Raw genomic sequence first — 26,625 nt, 5'->3', positions numbered from 1 at the left:
TGATAATATTGAAAACATTTGAAACCAGTCTGATAATGTATATAGAAGCTACAAGATATTTATTGACGACATATATTTAACAAAAAATTAATATACAGTATGAATGGCTCGCTAAATATTGTGGCTTATCAGTACAATGAATAATTGACTGTTTAGATTACATTTCTGATCTCTGTGATATGTATGTACTACTCTGTGATTATATTTGTACTAAATATCTCGTAGCCTCTATGTACGTTTTTACATTTGTTTCAACCTTTGTCGCTATAATCGTGATAATCGGATTTTATCATAATGCTATTAGGATTCCGCAATGTTTTGTATAAAATGTATAACATGTATATTCATAAAAGATTTCTACGGGTGTTCGAATTTTTTAGCGAGTAACTGTACGTAGATCGATATGCTTCAGCCAGATGTCTTGTACTCAACGATTAGGCGAGATTGATTACGATGGACAACCGCTACGATTCGTATGAGTGCCTCGTTGCGGAAGAGAGAGCCTTTAAACTGGAGATTAGGTTAATTTTAAGTTAACATGTGTTTTGTACTGTTTCGAGGCAGGTTTTCATGGCTTTTATTTCTGGAGTTTAGTAGATACTTTATGAGACGCGATGGTGATCCTTTTAGTTTCGTGATAAATGGAGAGAAAAGTTAAGGATTAACATGTTAGATGGATCGTTAAAAATTACGAGATGGTTATTACGAATTGCAAGCTTGAAAGTAACAGAAAATTCCAAATTGACGAAAAGTCGTAGGACGTTAAATGAATTAAAATTAAAGAAATGGGCAAGTCTGATAACTCGAAATTGTAAAATTGTAGAATATTGAGATCTAAGAGATAATAAATAACTGAAAGCCTCTGGGAAATTTTCAAAAGCGAGTAATGTGATTTACAGAAGAATTAAATAATTTTCAATCTAACGTAGAAATGAATTGGAAGTACCTATATGATATTTTATTGTATAAAATTATAAATTACATATATAACTATTTTTTAAGAGAAGAAATACGTAAAAATTGACTAAAGGACAGAATTGATACAGAGAAACATATATAGAAAATTTAAAGATCCTTTCGATAATGATCTTAGTCGAGCAAAGGGGAAAGGAGCGCGCAGTCGATGGTTTTATTTATACCGGAAGAAGCATTCGAAGCATATCTTCAGGGTCCCAGTCCGGTTCTAAAGATAGCTACTCAATCGGCCGTATTTCTTGTCTCGCGTAGACGCGTGGGTCGCGATTGTGTTGGTATTGGTGAGCTTTTGATGAACCAACGATTTGGGACATCGCGTGGGTGCTTCGAGTTTGCGCCGCAGAACAGTTAAACCCATGCACGATCCTCGGGTATCCACCATTGGGGCTGTTCCAGCACGTGCCGCGATTATTTTCCTTTGATACCGTGGTACACACGTGTGAAATCATTCGTTTAATTTTTTTTTCTCGCTGAGATAAAATCGAGAATGGATCGAGATTCTAATTGGGGAGCTGTCTTCGTTGTATTTGAATTGGAGCAAGGTCCAGTTGTGAATATTTTGAAAGAGATAGGCTAAATGCCTCTATAGTTAATATTTTATCTATTTTACTTAGTGAACAAGTAATCTACGAAGGAGCATAAGTGAGCTGAACAATTGTATTATTAAATTAAGGGACTTTGATTTATATAGAAACAGATCTTTTTGTGAACTCTGAAGTAGAATAAGACAAAGACAAACTCTAACTACCATTTTTACTTTCTTTGTGAAATTTTACGAAGTCAGGGTTTTGATATATGTATATATATAAGGAGAAAGAAAACAGAGATTTGTTTACAACTAGTATTTAAAAACTAAATTCTATAAATGAAAGTGTGCTCTTAATATCTTTCTGGATTTTTTAATTGTTGTACGATTTTGGTGGAATTGCAATTAGAAAAGATTCTAAAAAACTGGAGAATGAATCAATGGAAAATTTCGTGGTCAAGTTCTATAATAATCAGGTGCAGTGACCTGTACAAGCAATATGGTCCCTAACCAGCGCAAAGGAACAATGTTACACAACAATTCTTTTTACGGCTGTCTCGCCATATTTTATAATCGAGTTTGGCACATTTCTGTTTTTTTACCAATTTCTGTCTGTTTTTCTTCGTAGCATGTGGTTTCGAATGAATCTTTTGCATGCCTGCGATCGTTTTATTACCGACTTGTACTCCTAGACATTAAATAATCTCGGAGAATCATAAACGAGTCGGATAAACATGGAATTACCTGTTACAAAGCAACATTTTCATCCAGACCATAAATTTCATAGTTCTCCTATATAGCGAAATATTTTCTCTTCCTTTTCATTTCAAAGCCTCCAAGCGAGTCTCCAAGTATCCAGGTTACATTTTCCTTTCTATCCTTCCTTTAATTTAAGAATCCCTTAAATTACATATATCTTTTCATTTTTCCATCCTTTTAAGCATCTCTTAAGATACTCGATTATGGTGTACATCTTCCTCAATTCTACTTTTACCAGGCCGAACCTCGCACAGATCGGAACGATGATTTGAGAGGAATAGTTTTGGACAAAATGATTGAGTGGAATTATTTTTAAATGAGGTTTCAAGGCAACAACACGGAGGAGAATGCGGTCGTTCTTCGAGAGCAGACTATAAAGCTATTACAGGGAAAACGTAACTGTGCGGTAAGTCTATGATTAAAGTAGCGACGACATGCTCAAGCAAACACACCACCGACTATCTATACTCCTGAATAAACAACCTATAGTATCGCATGTATATATATATATCCGAGCAACGCGAATAGTTGGCAAAGGATCAACGGTGCTTATCATTGAATTAGCAATTTTCTCATTCTCACTTTTTCCTGGCAGCTCGATAATTAAATTAACCCGCAGAACAGGTGGCCAACTATACAATACCTTCAGATGATCAAAATCTAACTTATAATTCCTTCCCCTGCAGTATTATTTATTTCTTAGGGGTGAAAAGCAATGGGCTGTCTTCAATTATCTATACGTATGTCGACTAAATGTCCTTTCCTTTGGAGGATGATTGATTTTTTACCTTTAGATCTGTCACTTTTTCAACTTTAGATGTTTAGCTAGATTGCTTAGATTAATTGTCAATTAGGTTAGCTATTGTATGTCTTATTCACCGAAGAATTATAAAAATGTTACACAATGATATTTTGTATCGCTTCTCCAAATAAAAAGTATCGGAATTTTTAACTAACTTGGATTACACATTTTTGTTTTCTTCTCTTTCGCGAGGCGATCAATTTTCCGGTTACTTCTCTCTTCGTCCAGCGCGGGATTAAAAAAATGTTACACGATAATATCTACATCTTGAATAAATATGTTCCTCGAATACAATATTCTAGTAAATTCCTGCCACTTTATTTCCTATTTTCACGAAAGAGGGAATAGTCGTACAGGTGAAAATATTATTTCAACCGTTTCGCGCTGCCAAATGACGCGGAAGAGGAAAATCATCGAAGCACCGTCATGTGAAACAATTTTAGATCCTAGTCGAATCTTCGAAAGATGCTCCACGTTCCTTCCTAGCGATCTTTGCGCGATATTCGGCCTTGAAAACGATGACCTAGCCTCAGCGGCTGTAAATCGCGCGGAGATACAATTCTCACGTTTCTCTTAATCGTAAATCCATTAAACTAACAGAACGTTACCACGAACGAAAATTTCCAGATTCCTCGTGCAATTTCGAGGTTAATGAGAGTGAAATTCGAGACGACAGTCGAATTGGTTGCACGCGGCTGAGAAAACAGAACAGTTTATTAGTGGAACGAAAGCTATAGCAAAGCCATTTTCTTCAGCGAACAGTGTTTCTAAGCCAATGTTACCTGTTTCTAGTCCGACCTTTCCTTCTTCATTCGATGGATTCCAACTAAATCATCGATGAATCGCGAGATTTCATACCATTTGCACATAAATCACGATTTACGTGGTTGTAACGTTTATTTATAAAATGGTACCTTGTCGAGGGGTTTCGGAAGAGGATCAAAGGGTAATTGTTCCGTGTTAATGACGCTACATGATTGGACAAGGAATCTTCTCCTTAATTGACGGGGCGGAAAGAGCTCGTTTTTCAGAAAGCTCGAAACGAGGCAGTGCGGCTGGAAATATCTCTTCCAGTGCCCTTGTCTTCTGGCACGCGTCTAATCTTTCATAATCGTTTCTACTCGCTTCGAAACCCTTTTCGCTTGTTAGATACATCCGTTGCTAAAAATCGTGTGTTTTTAATACGATCTTTTCATCTTACACGAAATAACTTCTTTATTAGATTATTATTATTAGATTATATGACGCTTATTTGTTAACATCACTCGATCATAGAGTACTTCATCAAAGAACTCGTAACAACCTCTACCAAAGAACCTAAACAATTCTACTACATTAAACACCAAACGTAATATACAAGATCTGGATGAAATCTGCGCAGAAAGAATAAAAAATAATGATACCTTGTACAAGAATAGATCAGAAGTATCGTTTTGCAACGGAGTACAAAAGAAAGTTTAGTAGGCAAGAGTGGCACGTAAACCTTATGATTTTATGAAACGTAATTATGTTTGACACGAGCAACGAATAGAATACCGACTTAATAGACTGTGCAAAAAAACAACTATAAATAGACAACTATAATTACACTATGAATGTTTATGCGAATCGATATTTTTACGTGCTTCTATTTTAGAGAAGTAAATTTTAATCAGCGATTTGTTTTACCTGTTACATGCAACAACGAACATTCTACGATATTTGAGATATTCTGTGTATTTTTACACATTTTTGTATCATCGCAACATTTCAATCTCCTACAAATGTATAAAAATGTACAGTGAACCTGTAACCCAAATCAACTGTGTCGAATCAAATCTCGAAAAACAGAAACAAAATTCGAAAATTCAGTTTTCTATCGAAAAATACGATCTCTCGCTTCCCCTATCTGCTTTATCTTGTCAAACTTAACGAAATAACCAGAAGAAAAAGCGGCGTGCACGTGGCAAAGAAGCCACGAGAACACAGCGGCTGGAAATAGGCCCGCATCTCGAGCTCGTCGTCCGGGTCTTCACGGCGACTCTGTTAAAAAAGTCTCGCCCCTTATCCCCCATCCTAACCATGTTATTCCTCGAACCAATTAAGATTTTCGTCTACCTGGAGGTGGTTCCAGTTGCACGATCTCAACACTGTTGACTCGAGGACGATCTCGGTCGTAGGGTGGTCGAGGACGGTATGTTTTCAGCCGAGACGATAGTGATAGGCTTGGCGGCAAGCGCTAAAATAACTCGAACGTGTGCTAAAAGTGGCGGCTACCGGAGCGCCGGCCTTGCTACGGTAAGCTTCGGGAGAGGTGTCGCTCTTCCTTTCCTACCGATCGACCAGAACCCCGGCCAATGGAGTTTTCTATAAAAGTTCACCGAATAAATAATTACGCGTTCACGTCACGAGAAAAATAAAGGAAAAAGAAGAAGAAGAGTGCGGGAGAGATTTTGTGATGTTCGAGAGACTATTTTTACAGGAGGCTAACAGAGGCGAGGATGAACCGCAACGAAACGTTCCTCCTCGACTTCGCGCCGGTGTATTTTCAGAGTAACTCCGTTACGTCACGAAAACGACGTCGAAGATAGTCGAGGAAAAAGCCAAAGAAGCCCCGTTTTTCAGATGGAAAAGAAATAATCGGGTTTAAGCTTGGATTCTTTCGGTTATGCTTCTTTTTCTACTTAATTGACGGAATTTGGTTTCTGGCTGGGGTATGTCTTGCTGCGTTTCTCATAGTTGCGATTTGGTCGAATTTGATAAAGTAAAGGTGTTAAAACAATTGTTATGATGTTTCTTCAAAATGAAATGCCTTTTCACTTATCAAAATTTTCTGTCATTTCGAATATTTTACAGATATAGCTTGTCCTAATTGCATGGGACACTTTATATATCTTTCCTAGCAAAAGAGTTGATAAATCCTATTCGTTAAGTTGTATACTTTATGGTAGTTCTGCAATTAAAAACTGCGTTTTATCCGATTTCGTATGATCATTCGCTGTTGGCAAAGAGCTATAGCAATCGTCCGAGATATTTCGACGTGAATCGTTGCTGTTGGTTATTTTGTTCGTCTTTTAGCGTGTTAGCTATTACGTCAGGAGGTATTATGAAAACGTGATTCAGGGGAGAGTCTCGAGAAGAACGCGACATACGTGAGAGACGTGACACACGAGTATACACTAAGAACAGGTTGTCAAGAGACGAAGAGGAGGATAACCAGTGACCTCCTGCCTTCGAAAGGCTTTAACCCTCGTTAGACCAGGTGACAGTTTATCTTTACATGTGCCACTTCGTCATGCTCCACTTTGCCATTTTACCAGCCAGTGTCTTTCAATCTTTGTCTCTTTTCTTCTAATGTTCTTCGTTTGATCTTGAATGTGAAAATAGCGATAAAAAATAAAGCAAGATGACTCGAGGTAAATTACTAAAATTAATCGTAGAACTGGGAGCTTCTTTAGAACGTCGATCTTGTATAGCTGTTATACCACATCATAGAACCCGTGGTGTTACCGGTGTATTAATTACATTTTACTTCCTAATTTGTTGGATTTATTTTTTAAGAAATATATAATATTTTAGAAAATTTAATTTTCTTTTTATAAGAAATCACAATTTGTTCCTCAAAGTTCCGTTTATAGCGGGTAGATCAAGCTTATGAGGCAAAGAATACTTGTCCTGAATTTATAATGAGAGCTTTGATTTATAATTTGACTGATTAATCATTTCTAATTACTCGATTTCTTTAGAGAGATGAATAATTCTCTAAACTTAAACTCAACGTTTACGCATCTTCTTTAAATATCTCGTCTGTCAATGTTAATTAAATTGTCATACTCCATGTTACGACGAATTGTCTTGCAATTACATACGTGAAAAAGCTCCTTGACCCGACGATTTTCATCGTCTCGTTGTTAAATTATGAGCACGATGTACGCGAGTTCTATCGATCGAATTAAACGAACGGCTGGCAACACATCTTGATATGTCACGATCGCCACCCGTTCACATTTGTGTGCGTCACGACACTGTGAGTCAGTGGCCGGCGTATTTCTTGCATTGGAGCAACAAAATCACAGCCAGACCAACTTTATAAACTCCCATCGGCTTTCGCCTCAGCTGTAACACTATCTCTCACTCAATTTCTCGTACAAGGTTAATCCATTTATCATTCACTTCCGCTTTCGCGCCATAACTGTCTAACAAACGATGGTTAACAGATTTTTATTTCTATCTTTCCATTTTTCAGTTAATTAATCGCACATTATGTCATCATGTACCTTATCATATTTGCTATAAAGTTCTTCCTGTTTTCAAAATTATTCTAACATGTGTATACCTATATGAACGTAGTATTCTCTTTGAAACATCATAAAGCAACTCTATCAAATATTTTTCTGTTTTCAGAATTATCATAATATACATAGGAGCATAGTATTCTCTTTAGAACGTCATAAAACTTTATGGTCATCCACGCAATGTGCCAGCTATTTTCATATGCTCTGTTTATATCCCACGTTTCAATGCTTCGATACAGGCTTCACGTATTGTACCGAGGTAACCCTGGCTTCTATATTTACGCGTTTAACTACGATTTTAAATGATTCTGTGATTAATGCATTCGTTAAACTTCCATTGCACCGAGCCACCTTGCGAGCGTCTAAATTTACGTTCTCGTACTGCGGACGGAGTATCAATGAAAGATTCTGCGGTTGTCCTCGAACCAAGTGTCAAAATCGATACGTTCGTCGTCTAATCGTTACACCAGTTGCATCCACGTGAAAAGATCCACTGGATACCGTATTGGAAATTTTATGTAAACGTTTTACCTTGCGTTTCGTGTTATATAGAAAGTGCGAACGATTTTGTTTGTTCATGTTCTGATAAACGTTCTATTGTGCCAGCTTCTGTTCCCAGCTTCTATATTTACATGCTGTATCCAAAAATTTTGTAGGATCAACAATTCGTTCGGCGCCTGTTGGGTACATTTTATCCTCAGAGATAAATAAGTCAGCGTGTGAAGTCAAAATTATTTGCATAGCAGAGGATGTAACGAAGATCTATGAAATCATAGGATGAGAAGAATTTTTCGATACTTTAAATTTAGAAATATATATAGAGAGTTGAGATTCTGAGATAACGAAATAGTAAGAGTGTTTGTAAATTTACACTTTTTACATATTTTCACGGAGTTAGAAAATAATTAGCAAAAAATTCGCAAAAGAACAGGCCAAAGTTACAAATACAAATAAAAATTTTGTCCTATCAAATATTCATTTTACTGTGGTAACGATTTTTGAAAATACATGAGATAACTTTCTGATGTTAAAACATGCGAAGAATTTTAATTCGTTTTTCTGCTATTATAAGTCGTAATTCTTCAAGATTGTCTTACGATTTTATTACTTTTAGAGCCTTGACGATTTATAAATAAAATATATATGTATTTCTAGATAGAAAAATATTAGAAAATTCTTTCCTGTCTTATTGTCTCATACATTTTCGTCAACCTGTATATTTCGACCGCGGAAATAATTTTCTGATTCATAGTAAAAATTCTTCCGTTGTTTTGACATTTGTTTTGTTAAAAATAACAAAGAATGACGTAATCACGAAACGGCGAATGATGGAAAAACAATAACGTACAGTTTGATAGGGAATTATTATTAAAGTCACATTATTTCAATTAGAGACGCAGACGCTTGCGAAGATTCGCGTTTACCTCGAGACGGCTTGTCCTACTGAGTCGACTCCACTTGGCAAAGGGAGAGAATTTAATACTTGTTAATTGTCATGCGAATGCAATCCGCGTGAATAACGTGTATATTACCTCCTATATATAATTGTACACTCCATCAACGTCGTTCTCCCAAATTGAAATTCGAGACCAAAAGGAAACATCGAATTTATTACTTTCTTGAAAATCTATCTATCACCGAATTTATGAAAAATCTCCTTGAAAAGAAACCACTGAATTTATGTACAATCGTCTTCTTCGAAAATCTATTTCATCCATTGTTAACCCCTTGCGAAGAATTTTGCGTAAAAATAATATTAAACGAAACGTTAATATTACTTTGCAAATTACTTATTACGACAAACTGATTTTTTAAATATTGATTTTGATTATATCGAATACTATGATCTATCAACAACCCTAACGCACTTGCATGATGAAGTCGAAGACTTGAAACGAAGACTTTTCATTCGGAAACAAACAAGAGTATAAATATTTCTAAATTTATTTGTACAATAATCCTCGATTTTCTATTTTTTATCGGTAAAAATAATGCAAGAAACAATTTGCAGATTATTAACGTCACTGCAATGGAGTCAGCAAAATGGAGTCAGCAACGGGTTGGTTCGTCAGGAATGGCATGATCGTTCATTCTGGAGATTTGTCGAGGACAAAAGGTAAAGAAGATGGTCGAGACCAACGATTTCAACGAGAAACAGAGGCGTCAATCTCCTGCCGAGAGATTTATTTATAACGCGTGAACGCGCGTCCCCGCCTTGGTACATTAAACCGTGCACGTATTGACGTCTCACTTGTCGTCTTTTGCACGCAAAACGATCTCAATGACGAATCGCGTGCTGCAGTTCTGGCTTTCATCGACACCCACTACGGTACCGCCACGGATTATGTAATTCGAATAAGAAGAAGAAGAACAAGAACAAGAATAAGAAGAAGAAGATGAAGAGGACGAATAACGTGGAAGGGTGAGCAGGCGTCTTGCAGCCAAGAAAATTTTACAAATATTCGTGCGATGGTCTGATAAATTCCATCAATCTTTAAAAATACGCTGTTGGTCAAGTATCTGGCATTTAAATGTAATAATTGATAGAAGAAGTCAGTTTAGAATTTTGATATGTTATAGATGTCTTGAAATAATAATCTACGAAAGTAAAGGAAATTTCTATCGATCGACTGTACTGTCTAATTGATAACACAGTCAGTTGAAAATTCGTAGAGGATGATTCCAAATTATATTCATTGAATTTCGAAATATTGTTATCAATATAGAGCGATTATTTGTGTGTCACGTGATTTCACTGTCACGTTAAATGTCTCGGACATTTCTAACCAAATTTCTGAGAATAAAATATTTACGTTAAGCGTGTAGTTTCTTAATTTAGTATAATCTTTCCTCAAAGAATTTGGATTCTAACCCAGATTTCTTTTAGAGGAGCGAAAAAGTTGGAAGGCGATGGAGGAGGATCGAGAGCCAGCTTCGCCTTAGAGTCGCTGAACCGAGAGGAATGCAAGAGTGAAAATGGAGAGTGAAATAGAGAAGGGAAGAGAAAGGGGGATGGAGCACACAGCACGAGGTACCCCGAAGAATTTGCTGGCTGTACCAGAAGCAAAAGGGCTGAGGCTATAAACGGGTTATGTAAGATTGAGTAGCTGCCACGTGTCGGCGGACGTCGCATTGCTTCTGCACTTCCTGAATTCACTTTCGCAATCGACAGACCTAATGCCTTTCCAAAAGTCTGGAACGTCGAAATCTTCCAATTTTCAAAGTCTGTAATCCGTCATTCTTCTTCAAATAGTCTTTGAAAATGAATGGAACATCGTTGAAAATATTGTTCACTGACAACAATGATCTTCGAGGATTATATAGACAGTAGAATTGCTTAAATCTTTTCAATGTTAAGTAATGTGGTGATATTCCACCGATATTCTATCTTAATTAAAAGAGATTAAATGACTATAGTTTAGAAACTAAATGATGAAGTTGATCAGTTTAGCCTGCATGTGACTAAAGTAATAAAGAGTGAAGGGTGTTATAGCACGATAAGATACTTCAGGGTTAAGTTTGAAGTAGTATTTTCTTCTCATTAATTATGTTGTGGCTGTTCATGAATTATTGATGGTGTGTATGAGCTAACACGTGTTTATAGTGAAATATATTCTTGTCCATATTATGTTTGAAATACTTTTTCAAACGTCTCTCTAACAATGCAACATTCGATATGATCATAAAATATAGAATCTAAGATACCGTATTATCAAAGCCAGGATTATACAAATATTTCTTCCCACAAATGTTTATACCCACAAATGTATGAATCACAAAGAGAGAACCGAAACTATAGAACCTAAATATCAGACTAAAATATCGGTCCTAAAAGACAGGACCTAAATACAAGATATTAACCATCGATCTAAAATTCAGAACTACATCTTTTCAAAACTCCAACAAACACCCTCCAATTATCGAAGTCAGAACTATTAAAACTTCCGCAAAACCTCAACAAGCATCTACAAGACAAATCCTCAGAATCAATTACTTTACGAATCCAGAAACTAAGAAAAGAGCGTTAGAACGAAGGAGGGACAGCAACCATCGTCATCGCCTTGCTCCACCCTCTTACCAAAGCAGAGAATCCAAGTCGCTCCACGAAACTTCTGCCGTTGGAAAAGGGCAATTCAAACTAAATTGGAACCAAATTAGAATGAAATTGGCACGAAATTTCTCATTAGAAAAGAATACCATTCAAAACGAAAACATCCACAGTCCCAGGATGAGAGTAACACTTACACCAATACACGGCAACAAAGTCCTTCTCGTTGAGGAGTCGCTCGAGCTGTTTGGCATTAACTTCCTCGATGACAGGCTCAGCGTCCTTGTGGCCACCCTTGGACCGAGGCTCGTCCGGTTTCGTCCTCGCGACGGCGTCCACGGTGCCTAGGAGGGCGCATAACACCGCGAAAACACCGAGAAGGACGATCGTCTTCGCGTATCCCGTCGGCATCGTCGTTGGCCCGTAGGTAGTATTCCTCCTTCGTCTCCGCCAGCACCACCACCACCGGCCGAACCGTACCGTCGAAACGTCGTTCGCCGTCGACATCGCCGCACTGACTGGCACACCGGCTATTTTTGATTTTTCGGACAGCGCCGCAGAGCAAACCGACGACGACAACGACGACGACGACGGGCACGCCACGTTCGTCGCCGTTTTCAGCTTCATCGCGCTACCCCCTGGCGCGACCGGCCAGGAGCACCTCGAATCTCTGCTATGGGCCAGCGAGAATCTTTTTCGCGCCTCTATTCCTCTATTATGGTTTACGTTTCTGTTTGGGCTTTGGGCTTGTTTCGTTTCGCTGAGTGAGGGTTTTCCCTTTTTATTCCTCGCGTTGAGATGGTCTTTTAAGGATTTTTCTTTTCTTCTGCGTTGAGGTAATTTAGTAGTGTGGCAAGAACTTTTATTCCTGCAGTTTTATGTACAATTATGAGCAAGTGATACAAAGTTAGATTATGCGACTTGGCCGGTGGGTATCGACCGAGTGAGACTATGCACGGAACTCGGGTTGACCATTGGCCTATCCTCGGAGTCTCTGTCCAGTTGGTCCACAAGGGAGCGCATCGAAGCAGAGAACTTTTCCGTCCGGTTAGCTGTCCACGCAAAGGAGCGGCTGGCCAGAGCAGAAAACGAAAGGAATAGGGGTAATCATGAAGGAAAAGATTGGTCAAAGTGAATTTGCCGTTCTACTTATACCGATTCTTGCGTATGCGTTTTAGTTTATGAGTAAGTTTATGTCTATTGTTCTCGTATAACATGTATGTTTTTTTTTGATTATGTATAAATTCTATGGTTATTATTCTACCTTATAGTGTAAATGGAAGTCAACGTAAAGTCGAAATGCAAGCAGAAATAAAAGGTTCGCATCAATCAGCGAGTGGGTATGTTCAAGGGAATTGTGACCTGCGATCAATTGTCATGGACCGCGCGCTCGGTCAAAGCTTACGTTATTATCACTACGCTATACCGTATATTATGTAAAATGTAGCGTACTATAGCAGGACTTTTCTTCCTTCTTGAATTTCGGGTAATTTCTTTGGATTTTTCCTTTTCCTTGCGTTGGGATAATTTCTTAAGATTCTTAAGAATTTTCTTTTTTCAGTTTTATAGGAAATTATTGGGTTGGTCTTCTTGAGTTGGGCGATCTATGATGATTTTTGTTTCCTTTTGCGTTCGAAGATGATCTCGCTTATCTTCTTCATCGAATGAGTCTCCGTTTCTTTCCATTTTCTCTTACGTTGGAAGATTCTGCGAAAGATTTTAAAAAGACATTTGAGAATTTCTGTGTTTCGTGATTTAAATCCGCTACGTATATAAAACCATAGTATCTCGGTTGAATAGATACGCGAAGGTCAGATTGAACCAACTAGTTTCCACTGAGAACGGTGTCAGAATTCAAGTCGTATTAAAATATGATCTCCGCATAATCCGTTAATACCTCTCAATGCATTTAACGAAGAGAAAGAGGAGATAACAATCTATAAAATAATTTATACGATAAATGTATGAAATACAAGAATTATGAAATACAAGACAACGAGATCTTTAAATTTTAAAGGTATTACAAGAGAAAGGTATTAGAACGATATAAATATCGATGTAAAGATATCTTCAGATACACACACCTGCTTTTAATCATACCGTCGCAAAATACGCTGGCGAAGATCAAAAGTTTCTTCTATCTTATCTCTTCCAAAGATACACTTTAAGATACTATTTTTCCACCAGCAAGTTATTTTAAACTTTCAAATATTTCCCAAAATTCGGAAACTTAAAAATTGTCTCTGATAAAAATCTACTTTGATCCACGGTAAATCTGATCGATCCTTGCATCTTCTATACCTCCGAAAAGAAAGTTGCGTTTCTACCAAAATTCTTGGAATTGTCGAAAAATCACAACGATATCTGAGATTAGTATTGCGTAGCTCACCATGTACGTTAGTAAATGTGTACGGTAAGACGAGGATCTTGCTAGGACAGGTAGTTGGTCAGCGGCTTCAGTGCAGAACGGTATACCATGGCGGCCACCAATCGAAAGTCGCGAATCGCCATCGTCGGGGGTGGTTTGGTACGTGTTTTGACGTTCGAAAATAATTCCTTTACGAAAGAAATAATATTTCGAAAAGTTTTTACTAGAAATTTTAAGGATAGCTCGTCCGGAAAATTGATATAGTGAGTCTTCGATCTTTTAGGTTGGTTCTCTGGCAGCTTGCTATTTCGCAAAAAGAGGCCATTCTGTGAACATTTACGAGTATCGCGCAGGTGAACTTCTTAAGAATTTTCACTATTTATATATATATATATACATTCTGTTGTGTCTTCTTTTTGATTTTAAATTAGCATATAACTTGCTTTCTTATATATTTAAGATAATTTCCGATTTTCCTTTACTTCACAAGGATTGCTTAATAACTTTGAATTCTAAACATATATTTCCCACAATTACGATGCTTACGAGAAGCTTTTTGTATTTTCTTTCTTGTTGTTCAATGTTCAGTTGCTGTGATAGAAGTGACTTCGGAGCATTAAAATCCCTTCATATTCTTCCATACGCGTATTCACTTTTACGATAAATAAATATCGTGTATTTGCCATTTTTTTTTTTTTGTTTTTTAGAAAGATAATAGAGATGTAAAGATTAAAATTCGCTTGTCACCATTTAGACATCAGAGTGGAGTATTCTCGAGGTCAGAGCATTGACTTGGCTGTGTCGGTCAGAGGGCGGGAAGCTTTAAGGGCAGTTGGTCTTGAAGAGGCAGTGATCGATGGTCATGGCATTGCTATGCATGGTAGGATGATTCACAACAAGGATGGTACCCTGAATGACATACCTTACGACATTGTAAACGGAAATGTGAGCAATTTTTTAGAACTTCTACTGTTCTATGAAAGTTTCTATATATTTAAAAGGCAGTAGCCACTTTTGAATGTTTCTGGCACCTTCTCTCTCTCTTCTTTGCAGTGCATTTACTCAGTCAGCAGACGACGCTTAAACATAGTTCTATTAAATGGTAAGTAAATATTCAGAAATTCATTGACGTACATCGTTCTCTCTCAAATAATTAGGTAAAGATAATAATTAACATTTATTAAAACAATTTAGATAAGTACCAATTAATTAGGAACTTTGATCGTTATTTTTCAATTTTATGATAAGAGAAAGCTGCTTAAAACTAAAAACAAGACGTAATAAGATAAGTGTAACAAAAAATGTGAAAAAGTTTTTGCTTTCGTTTCGTAATATTACACAATCATAAAGATGGCTTTGTAGCGGCGTTTGAAAATGATCGTCGTGGATTACTAGTCAGCCGATGTGTCGATTTCTTGACAACCGATTAATCGGATAGTCGGCTAATCAGTGAAAACCCTAATCTAAACTTAACCAAAAGATTTTGTAGGATCAATCATTTTGATAAAAATCGGATCTTGATTTAAAAGTATCGCGAACGAACACTAGATGCTCTTATGTTGAAAAAAATGACTGCATATCCGATAACGCGGTGGTGCGTGAAGCCACAAGAATTCGAGCGTGTCGAGTTTCTTGCTACTACTAGCTCGTGCTTCTTACGATCTTCTGCGTGAAACGCCCCAGTGCCATTTTAATCTGATATGTACATGAATACGTATGAAACTTTCCATACAAGATAATGTCTACACATTCTATTCTTTAATCCGTATAGTTTTAAATTAATCGGCGTTAAATTTAAATTAATTAATTAGACTTTTTCTATTCTTCATTTTTATTTTATTTTGGTTTGCACAAGTACCTTTAAATCTTCTACCATCTGTTGTCAAAGATCTTGTAGGTTTAGGTAGCTTTGTGACTACTTTTCCAAAAGATATGCCTTTTTTAAACAATATTTTCTACTAATATTTAAAGCAGGCAGGATTTTGAAGTATTTAATTTCTTGCGGTGGAAGCAATGTTTTCTAAAAATTAAAAGAAATTATAATGAAATTATAAAGCAAATTTCTGAACAAGCCGAATTCAGTCGGACATTCGAGCTATGGCTTCGTATATCTTTTACTGGATTTTCATTAAAATGTTAAGATCTAATGTTTTCATTGAAAAATTACACCTTTTCTATTTACTAATCTTGGCATCAATTCACTAATCTAAAACTTCTTTTAGAAGTAGTATTTATCAAGCACTATTTTTCAAATATGAGGAGATAGTAGAATATATCGCTACGAATTTTTTGAATTTAATAAACATGATAGGAATTCTTTTTATTCGATTTGATAAAGAATAGAAAATGATGTTAAATTTTCTAGAAATCAAACATTTCAAAACTCGATATTTAATTATCCTTTATTTATTCTTTCTTCGTTTGTTTTTTAATTTTACCTCATCGAACAGCTGCCGATAGATACCCAGAAGTGAATCTTTTCTTCAACAAGAAAGTGGTGGATGCGGATTTAGATAATGGGGAGCTGAAGATACTAGAGTAAGAATATCTTCATAAAATAATTTAGAAAATTATTTTGCGTTGCGTATAGCTTGTTGAATTTTGTAGCACGAAGACTCAAAGAACAGAAGAGGTAAAAGCGGATTTGATAATCGGCGCCGATGGTGCTTACTCGACTATCAGAAGAGTAATGGCGAAGAGGCCGCTGTTCAACTTTAGTCAAACATACATTGAACATGGTTACGTTGAGTTATTCGTCCCTATTGGGAAAAATAACGAGGTAACTGCAATTTTTCTTCCCCACAATCTTTTTACACACCTCAATTAATTTCCTCTATATGCGATTTTATTTAATTGGATTTAAATTGGAAAACGGATTTTCAATTCTAAAGAGAATTGAAAAATATTGCTTGGAAATTTCCATATTATTAAATTTTTCATTTTCGATCCCATGTACAATAATTTAAAAAGAAAAGAAACGGATAAATAGAATAAATACCAGTCATTTGACATTGTTCACGAAACATTGAAAATATGAAAACCTCGCTTGGATTGCAAGTTTGCGATGAGTGGTCAGCATTTTCATATTTGGCCACGGGGACAATTCATGATGATAGCCTTGCCTAATGACGACCACACATTCACTGGTGACATATTCGCCCCTTTCTCGACGTTGGACAAGTTGAAGACGCCGCAGGATCTCTTAAAGTTCTTCGAAGAGCAATTTCCGGACCTACTGGAATTAATTGGAAGGGAGAAGATAGTTAAGGATTATTTCGAAAAGGAACCAAAGACATTGATTACTATTAAGGTGAGTCTGAGTGGATTTGTTGTTAATTGGAAAGGAGACGTTAGTTGAGATGATTTTTATCTTATTAAGATACGCTTCAAAGCTTGGGATTGTTTCGTTACATTTAAGATATTGAAATGACAAATTACGCAAGATTATATATTTTTAATCCTCCAGTTTCAATAATTTATCCAGTCTCTTTTTTGTGATTCGAACTAGTCATTTGGACTATTTCAGACAAACTCGGAATAAATAAAATAAATTTATGGAATTGATTAAGTAATAACATCTAGTGTGTGTATGGAATAGTATTCCATTCGAGTCTCGTTGCTGTTAGACTGGAAACGTTTATTCATTTATATTTATGATAAGTATGAAATTAATAAATAAATAAGAAACATGACAAACTATATAAAGGTGAGTAAAGATATAGAAATTATAAAGGATAAAATGTGTATTACCACATTTTCAAGATAAGATATATTTTTATCCAACTTAAATACGAATGAGTATCGGTAATCGAATTATGATTAATCAAGTACGTATGTACTTGGAATGATAACCATCTATTTAGTTTTAATTAAATTTAGCTTATCTTTCTATTTTTTGTAAACACGCTGTAGTGCAAACCATATCACGTTGGAAAAACGCTTCTCGTTGGGGATGCTGCTCACGCCATGGTGCCTTTCTACGCCCAAGGAATGAATACGGTTAGTTTCATTCGATTTCACGTCTATTTAGCTTCATAAAAGATATCTTCCATAATCTTGGTCCTGTTACTTAAATAACCATCGTTATTAATGGCCTCACGAGTCTTTTTATAAATTATTTTCTTACTTTGCCAGGGTTTCGAGGATATTTTATTACTGGATGAGTTAATGGAACGCTACGACTCAGATTTCAGTTTGATTCTTCCAAAGTTCACGGAACTTCGATGCGAGGACGCACATGCTAGCAGCGATCTTGCCATATACAATTATATCGAGGTATTTTTCTCGTATTGAAATGCTATCGAAGTGAAAAATAATTTTTATCTTCTACAGTGAGTCTCTTTCTTCTGAAATTCTTAATTATCATACGAAAGTTTATTTTATGCAGTAAAGCTTAGAGTCTTAATGAGGGAAATATAATTTTTTAATCGATTAAGGTCGATTTGAATAATGTCATAGCTACGGTAGAAGTAGCAAGATTTGAAGGATTTAACGGAGGAAAGAAAATTTGTTAATTGATTAAAGTTAATTTCAACGATATCAAATATTATAAAGATTAAAAATGTACAGGTGTAAAATTTTCAGATGAGGGATCTGGTAACAAGGAAATCGTTCCTCCTTCGAAAACGATTAGACACGTTCCTCTATAGAAAAATTCCAAATACATGGATACCACTTTATAATACGGTTCATTTTTCAAGGATGAAGTTTCGCGACTGCGTCGCGAACAAGGAATGGCAAGACAAGGTGAAATATTAATAAAAATATCAGAGAGATATATAACAGTTGTAAATATTGTTAAAAATATATATGCGAAGAAAGTATTATATCTTTATAGATAGTACGCAGGGCTGGTTGGTGTACGCTGTTCTTGATTTTTGGAATACTGGCAGCTCCTTTAGTGGACGCATTTGGAAGAAAAAGCATTTCCTATTGAATACAAATATATAAAGTGTACCATTACCTGGATATACATGTGTGTGCATTGTTTTTGCAATAAGATATTATCGTATAATATTATGGCGATCCTTTCAAAAGGGTCCTTAGAAAATGAATTATACGTTTAAGTTCCATACAATTTTTAATTCTTCTGCTATCTTTTCTATTACCGAGGATTAATTAATTATTTATATATATCGTTTATTTGTAAATTGTTTATTTGTAAATTTGGTTTAACATTTTTACTTATTACTATCTTTTTCTGTACTAATAAATATTAATTATGAAATATATAAATATATAAATAAACAATTGTACCCCATATCTTGCCCAACTTTCCTCTCATATTTTCATTGAAAACAGCAAATTTTCCATCTCGTGAGCCGAAAGGTGAAACATCAATACACGTTTAAGCAATTAAGCAGTTCCTTGATCTTTTGAACAACAATTACAGAGGTCCGTTATAAATAGTCAGTATTTAGTGGTATCACTATACGAACTCAAGATGCACCGAATCCGCGTTCTCGATGTACTTGTGTTTCTCGTTCTCGAAAAAGTTCACCAGGTGCTTGACGAATTTCTCGTGATATTCCTCGACTTGTTCTCTCGTTGGTTCTTCTATCTTTGGTAACTCCATCGGACTACCGACTGAGAAAAAAAATTNAATTAGCATTAAGGAAGTTTGGAATTTCCTCTATGAGAAAATAAATATTTTCAAACGTATTCCAAACACCAAAGTCTCTTCCGTAAAATTATATTTCTCGAAAGATTATAGTACTATAGAGCAAGATATTTCTCAGCCTTGAACACTTACCAACGACAGTAACTGGCTTCCGTCGAGGGATAAGACCGAAAGTGTATTGGAAGAATCCTCGACCAACCAGTAGAACCGGCGCAATACCAGTTTTCTTATGTATGAACTCCTGTAGTCTCTTCATGTACGAGCCATCTGGCCAGGTCAATTGATCGTATATGTCCGTTTCTCCGAACGAACAGACAGGAACCAGAGGGTTTCTGAAACAAACGAATTCCGCAAGTGTCACTTCGATTTTTAAGTGACAGATACTCTTGATTAAACCGCTAATTTTTGTGGCTCTTATAACAATTGCAATAATGTACAAGTGACTATACTTCATGCACGCCAAATCAGATTTGCGAACGGGTACGACGTTCAAAGAAACGATGTTTCTACTTTTAAGTTCTCATGAGATTAAGATTCGAGTGAACGAAAAGAAAGATTATACCGACCCATATTGCAGCGCGAGCTTTACGAAGCCTTTTCTCCTTTTTATCAGGATGCGGTACGTGCCCGGCTTACATTCGAATGCTTCTGCCGCTCCACCGGGGATCAGAACTGTCGCCTTTCCGGTGTACGGTGGCGAAGGTCTCGTCGATAGTTGTTGTTTTATGCACTCCGCACTGCTTCCAAGAGCACCTACATTTCAATTGAGTCATAATTAAATGGTTAAATCATAATAGTTATTTGGTAGTAAATTGGCAGAGATGTAAAATTAGAGAAGTCAACAACCAAAAAGAAATCGTTGAAAAGTTGGTACGATGATATAAGAAATGTTAGGAATTTGGACTTTGTCTTTTATGACTTTGTTATTCCATTAATAGAAATTACGCGGCAATAAAGTATGCGCATTAACAGTTGTATAGTAGGTACATTGTAAAAACAGTTCAAAGTATTTCACTTATAAAATATGTTTCTTACTCTAGAGTCAATTCATACCGGTGGCGATCACATTTTTGCATAAACATATTCGAAAAAATACACATTGGGTTCAGAAGTGATCGTCATTAACAAACAACAGATATTTACATATCTCAGACGAGATGTATTTGCAAAATATGGTGCAATGATTTTACTCTTCGTATTAAATGATATTATGATTCGATTTAAGGTGCAATATCCAATAGTGAAATTAACGTTAGAAATCATTAAAATCATTATGTAAGAAACATATTTTTACTTGGCAAGCTTCCTCCTCCCGGATACTTTAATTTCTGAATTGTAAATCAGACGGAGAAGTTTCTTCTACATCGATTGATAGGTTGTGAATGTAAATCCAAGCAACGATATTTAAAGAGAAGAGCTATGCAGTATTGCGTAGATATGTAGAACAAATAGAAAGTAGATGTGTATATTACTAAGTAAAATAAATTTTTCATCTGTTCATTCCAAAAAGAGGTAATTATATGTAAATGTAAATGTAGCAAATGTGTACCTTATATAACAAATAGTAAGAAACATTCTAGCCATGTTTCTCAATATTTGATGAAAATTTGTCATCTATTGATTCTATACAAGATAACGAATACTTCTTGCTGAATTATTAATTAATTATTCTCATGCATGCTATGGTGAAATACAAATACTATTAATGAAACGAAATGTCTCAATACATATGAGTAATAGCGTAAACGTACATGCACTGCGTGGTCAAATAAGAACTAATAAATAATACGTACAGATGGCGCGAAAATAGTCGCGGAAAAGCGGCGACTTAAAGAGTTGATCAAGTATGACGACTCTAAATTCGAGACCCGGGAAAAGTTCTCTACAGCCGATGATGTCTGTTCCGAATGCGCCATAAACTCCAGACGGTATGATTCCATGCGGGAAATTACAGAATAAATACAACTTGTTCGGATCCAAATCGGTGGTTTTCACTAATTTTATAGGAAAGTAGTTACAGAAGTATCGGTGCCACGCGCAGTTTCTCAAAAATCGGTGGAATATTTGCCTGTAACACAGAAATCCAATTTGTCAAGTCAGACCTAGCTTATGAATCTTAGCCGATGAACATAAATCAAAAGCATATACTGATACATTGCAATGATTTTTTATCAGCTCATTGCATAATGTCGTCATGCTCAGTTGAAGTATTAACCTCACGCAGTTTCTTTCGAAATAGCATAGCATGTTAGGGATATTAGTTATTTATTAACTTTCCTGCTGTTTTCTAAATTTACTCAGTATTCATAATGAAATGAAACAAATGAAATATAGATCATTTTATATCACTAAATTGAATCAATTTTTTCTATGATTCCGGTTCAACGTGCGTATTAAGTCGCGTTTCACGCCTTATTTACTCTTTTATGTAACGAGAAGGAATATTATCGATTCGTTATCTAAATCACATTTATCGAATGGTAAGATCTTAATATAAGTCTTCGCATTTCTAAAAGACGTGTAATGGTATTTCTAGCCAACTCCAATTCTTTGGTTCTTTCTATATGTTCATCGACAAGCTTTGCAGTATTATAGCACTTAACATGTTATTATATTACATAATTTTCCCTATTTATTCCTTTACTTCTATGTTTAAAAATGTAGTTCCTTTTGTTCACTTTGTAACATAGGGCTGAAACTTGCAAATAAAATAAATAAATAAATGAATGAATGTTTTGAACTTACCGTATTATGCCTATATCGAACTTGTTCCAATCGTAATACATCCACACGAAGTAAAGTAATACGAAGTTGCGCATAGTTTGGGTGAAGAAAAGAAAATAGGCGGCGAGAACATATCCCGCTAAGTATCCAAATGTGAAAATTAGGATCCAAAGCGCGGCTGAGAGCGTTTCTAATCTTCGATTTAATGGAACGTTTAACGGAGCGAATTTCACTCCCAGAATCTCCATCGTTTTTCTCTGAGTTCCTCCTCTCTTTACGCTGGTATCAATTCGGCGATTCTTCTTCGGCCTAGCTAATAATAAACCAATTCGTACTATCGTTATTATAAATTGTCAGATCAAGCAATTATCAAAATGGAATAGCAAATACGAGCGGAGAGATTGGGAACGAAAGAATTGGAGTGAAAGCAAGTAAAAGCGAACAATGATTACAAATTTGAAAGAGAATTGCATTCATAAAATTAATAGAAATGATTACATGTATGTATATCCAATGATAAAATAATGAAACAGATAATTATCGCCAACGAATGATCAGAAGCCTGAAATAAGCAGAATAAAGACATCAAATACTATATGTCATCATTGCTATCATTAACAATAGAATCTTTAATTCGGATAAACTGTGTCTAGATATCAAGGTTTACCAAAAATCCTATATGTTTTCAACCACTTAATGACGTTCAATGGTGGACGCTACTCTCTAAAAATAGAAATTCAGTACAACACGATGGACATAATCGAGGATACGTAATATTAACGCAATAATACGATATAGGGCCATACTTAGAATATCATTGACCTCGAGTTCCTATGGCAAGCTAGCATCATCATCAAATTTTACACCCGAAACCATTCTCCTCCGGTTGCTCCGTAGCCAACGTGGATTCTAATGATATTCAAGCGAGCAAACTCCACGTTATATTCGAGAAAAGTTATGTTTTATGTGTTCTGGTCGAAATGACTGTACATTATTCGCGTGTCGTTCGCGCAATGCAATCGAATTATTTATAAAAGCTACGTACGAGAAAAGAAATAGAATCGACTCATTGGAATAGAGTAAGTACGTCTCTTTCAAGTGTTTCCAAGTAGAACGATCTTATAGAATAAATGATTTTTATAACTTAGAGGAACCGTATTTTCTATTTCACTGAAGTTAAATGAGAATGTTCGAGGGAGCAGCTAAATGATATAGGAGATCTACCTTTTTATATTTCGCAACGATGTAATTGTAAAATGTATTATAAAATTATTTGCAATATTCCGCGGAAACAAATGTTTGTATATAGAAACGATTAGTTGTCTGAAAACGATTAGTTCAAAAAATGTTTTTACTTTAGCTTTGTCAATGTTAGCTTATGAAAATGTAGAAGCGTATGAACAAACGAGACTTCCTGTATTTGCATGAACCATTCTCTACAGTTAGCTTTCTTATTTCTTGACAATTTTTACTCCCTAAACAATCTGATTACATTATAGAACGTGATAGCAGTTGAATCTGAAAGCGTTTCCAATGTCGAAAATTAGCGATAAAAAAGCATAATTTTAACCAACTAAGCACATTTAAAAGAGGAGAATACTTTATCCTATGGAGCACCGTATTATAACTGCTAATTAAGCCTGTTCTCAGAGCTTGTTTCCCCAGTTTATTCGAAGATTAATACATTCTTTATTTATAGTTTTGGTACTATTATTTCATATTTTGTTCATTCCCGTGAAATTATTTATTTATTGTAATGTAATAACATACGTTATAATGTAGTCATTACCTTACGTGTAGCTTTTTCATGTAATGTATCGCAATATATCATAATGTATTTGTTTGTCAAGATTCTCGATCTGTATTGATTCGAATTACTCATATCTTCTTTGACGAAGTCAATTAAATGGTTGTTATTAGAATATAAGTATTATGAAATTATCGTACTCTTGGTGTGCTCTTCCAAGATAGATTTTTCTTTAATGGCGAACGAAATATACAGACGAATATAAATACGTAATTGAAAAGTTAAACATATTGACGACTCGTTTAGGTTCAAGTTGATGGACTGTACGATTCATTGACCAAAGAGTTGAATTGAAATAACGATGGAAATGCCTAAATTGTCTTATCTCAGATGTTTCTTAAATAATAAAGCGTACAGAGACATATTAGATTTTTCCAAACAATAGATAGTTCGTAAATCCATAAATTCGAGAAAGTTGTTAAGAATTCGTCTACGTGTTGAGTAAGAAATATACTGAGGGAGAAACAATTAAAATACTTCAGAAAAACTTTTTAATTGCATTAAGAAGACACGGAAAAATAATGCTTTTCAAATCACTTCAGTGTAAAGTCGCATTAGTTATATGAATATAACATATGACAAAGAATTAAACTTTCTAGACGATTTTAATGCGCGAGAAACTTTACTTGCAGATATTTTGCATTTTCATAACTACAGATACGTTGAATTTTTTCACGCAACTCTCTGTAACTTTTCTCAATCACGATTCGTCTCTACGTTCCTGCCATTGAAACAAAAAAGTCAGTGAAACAGGAAGAAAACATAAGATTCTCCGTTTCTCTGAATGAAAAAGATAGACATTCGAGAGACGTACGTGAGTTTCGTTACCCAGCAGAATTTATCAGTGATTGCCAAATAGCCTCTTTCTATTTGCGTGGCCAGGAATTTCCGATTTTGACACAATGTGGTCGCGCTATGGATATCGTCTAAGATTGTTCGTTTCGAAGCCAAACTTACGACACGATAATACGGTTGATATGATCCGAACACGACGAATGCAAGAAGCTGAATGTTCACGACGAAATGCTGGCGGGTCGCGTTGATCAGCGTAGCAGCGTGACGCTGTTCAGCGGATAAGCGCCGTATGCAAGAGGTCGCGAATGTGATCTCAGGAATCTCGGTAGCCACGCAGGCATCCTCGCAGCGGAATCAATGTTAAAGAAAGGGAAAGCGTCCGTCTTTTTTCTCTCCAGGAACGTGCTGAAGGAAGTTGATGCTGTCTCGTCTGATGCAGTTTGGTATTGACCTTCTCTAGATCGATAATCCATGAATCTAGCTGAATTGGACGGTGCTGGTTGTGAAGGGCGAATAATGAGCGTCTACAACAAACTATGGACGGAAGAGTTAGGAAAAGGATTTTAACGTTTACTAGATTTAGATACCATATTTATGATAAGTAGACCGAGGATGTTTATGTACTTATGGAAAATTTTGAATGTTTATATACATGATAGATAAAAATGTAGGAAGTATTAAAAGTGTAATACTTATGATGGTAATTAGTAGGTGAAGTAATTTTCTGCAAGATGTGAACAGTATCGCGCGGTTGAGTTTTCCGAGAAAGAAATACGAAGTTCGATAAGGATCTGTAAGGCTATTAAGAGACTGGTATCAACCTTAGAATTAGTCAGATTATGGATTTTTTAATAAAATTAAGAAGAGGATACGAAAGGATAATTAAGGATAATTAAACATATTATGTTAAGAAGTATTACATATACGGAATACGATCTGCTATAATAAAATTGACGGGAGGACATGGTGTGCATATATCAGACGCTGTGCACCGGCACAGAGAGAAAGATATACTTAGATTAATTAGATTGCGACAACATTTATAATTACTTTGACCGGTGGTATCTTAATGCATAAGACATGTACTTACATGTAATGCACTGTAATGCATATCAATTTGTACGAATTTTTTTTATTAACTTTTAACTTTTAACTCAGTTTCTTTTTTAACAAAAATTTCTATATATATACAAACAATGTACAATTACATGATATCAACAAATGTTTGTACAGAGTCAATCATACTCCAACAGAATTCATCCATTTTTCGCTTATTGAAAGGCATAAGGCTTGTATGATGTGTACGTGATAATTATTTACCACCCCATTTAACCGCCTATCTCTATCACTTTTATGTATAAGTTCCCAGAAGTTCGTTTAAGTATAAGCAATTAAGCAGTTCCTTGATCTTTTGAACAACAATTACAGAGGTTCGTTATAAATGGTCAGTATTTAGTGGTATCACTATACGAACTCAAGATGCACCGAATACGCGCTCTCGATGTACCTGTGTTTTTCGTTCTCGAAAAAGTTCACCAAGTGTTTGACAAATTTCTCGTGATATTCTTCGACTTGTTCTCTCGTTGGTTCTTCTATCTTTGGTAACTCCATCGGACTACCGACTGAGAAAAAAAATTNAATTAGCATTAAGGAAGTTTGGAATTTCCTCTATGAGAAAATAAATATTTTCAAACGTATTCCAAACACCAAAGTCTCTTCCGTAAAATTATATTTCTCGAAAGATTATAGTACTATAGAGCAAGATATTTCTCAGCCTTGAACACTTACCAACGACAGTAACTGGCTTCCGTCGAGGGATAAGACCGAAAGTGTATTGAAAGAATCGTCGATCAATCAGTAGAATCAGCGGTACACCGATTTTCTTACGTATGAACTCCTGTAGTCTCTTCGTGTACGAGCCATCTGG

At 35.7% G+C, this 26,625-nt stretch overlaps 3 protein-coding genes and 2 long non-coding RNA genes across 14 annotated transcripts in view; 3 read left to right on the top strand and 2 right to left on the bottom strand.

Annotated features, from left to right (window-relative positions):
* LOC122566557 overlaps positions 1 to 12,026 on the bottom strand; it is a 44,382-nt gene extending 32,356 nt beyond the window's left edge. For all 6 annotated transcript variants that reach the window (XM_043723994.1, XM_043723991.1, XM_043723995.1 and 3 more), the window contains exon 1: positions 11,582 to 12,026. In XM_043723994.1, coding sequence (XP_043579929.1) covers positions 11,582 to 12,011 — 430 coding nt within the window. In that variant the 5' untranslated portion in view covers positions 12,012 to 12,026. The remainder of the gene's footprint in view (positions 1 to 11,581) is intronic.
* On the top strand, positions 5,789 to 8,272 carry LOC122566572. Its single transcript, XR_006316554.1, has 3 exons — positions 5,789 to 6,457; positions 7,446 to 7,595; positions 7,993 to 8,272. It is a non-coding gene; the product is annotated as an uncharacterized LOC122566572 (long non-coding RNA).
* LOC122566571 lies at positions 9,353 to 10,766 on the top strand. The gene is made up of 2 exons (XR_006316553.1): positions 9,353 to 9,758; positions 10,224 to 10,766. It is a non-coding gene; the product is annotated as an uncharacterized LOC122566571 (long non-coding RNA).
* Positions 12,027 to 13,406: 1,380 nt separating the features above from the next.
* Positions 13,407 to 18,720, top strand: LOC122566563 (kynurenine 3-monooxygenase). The gene is made up of 11 exons (XM_043724010.1): positions 13,407 to 13,911; positions 14,036 to 14,105; positions 14,507 to 14,697; positions 14,806 to 14,854; positions 16,203 to 16,290; positions 16,360 to 16,531; positions 16,811 to 17,062; positions 17,665 to 17,751; positions 17,887 to 18,027; positions 18,337 to 18,498; positions 18,590 to 18,720. Exons 1-11 carry the CDS (start codon positions 13,861 to 13,863, stop codon positions 18,686 to 18,688), a joined length of 1,362 nt encoding a protein of 453 aa, XP_043579945.1. The 5' UTR covers positions 13,407 to 13,860; the 3' UTR covers positions 18,689 to 18,720.
* Positions 18,721 to 18,865: 145 nt separating this feature from the next.
* On the bottom strand, positions 18,866 to 26,620 carry LOC122566564 (diacylglycerol O-acyltransferase 2-like). Of its 5 annotated transcripts, XM_043724015.1 has the most exons (8): positions 26,487 to 26,510; positions 26,206 to 26,320; positions 25,150 to 25,232; positions 22,118 to 22,405; positions 21,166 to 21,440; positions 19,939 to 20,125; positions 19,505 to 19,704; positions 18,866 to 19,338 (listed from the first exon to the last, which is right to left on the bottom strand). In XM_043724015.1, the coding sequence occupies exons 4-8, from the start codon at positions 22,342 to 22,344 to the stop codon at positions 19,181 to 19,183; spliced, it is 1,047 nt and encodes a 348-aa protein (XP_043579950.1). In that variant the 5' UTR covers positions 22,345 to 22,405; positions 25,150 to 25,232; positions 26,206 to 26,320; positions 26,487 to 26,510; the 3' UTR covers positions 18,866 to 19,180. The 5 variants fall into 5 exon arrangements, with proteins under 5 accessions (XP_043579950.1, XP_043579946.1, XP_043579948.1 ...); XM_043724011.1 differs by lacking the exon at positions 25,150 to 25,232 and having other exon boundaries at positions 26,487 to 26,620; XM_043724013.1 differs by lacking the exons at positions 25,150 to 25,232; positions 26,206 to 26,320; positions 26,487 to 26,510 and adding an exon at positions 24,718 to 24,916 and having other exon boundaries at positions 22,118 to 22,409.
* Between the last annotated feature and the right edge of the window lie 5 nt (positions 26,621 to 26,625).

Source organism: Bombus pyrosoma, linkage group LG4 (genome assembly GCF_014825855.1).
Source record: "Bombus pyrosoma isolate SC7728 linkage group LG4, ASM1482585v1, whole genome shotgun sequence".
NCBI lineage: Eukaryota > Metazoa > Arthropoda > Insecta > Hymenoptera > Apidae > Bombus > Bombus pyrosoma.
This window is presented reverse-complemented; position numbering and strand designations above follow the sequence as displayed.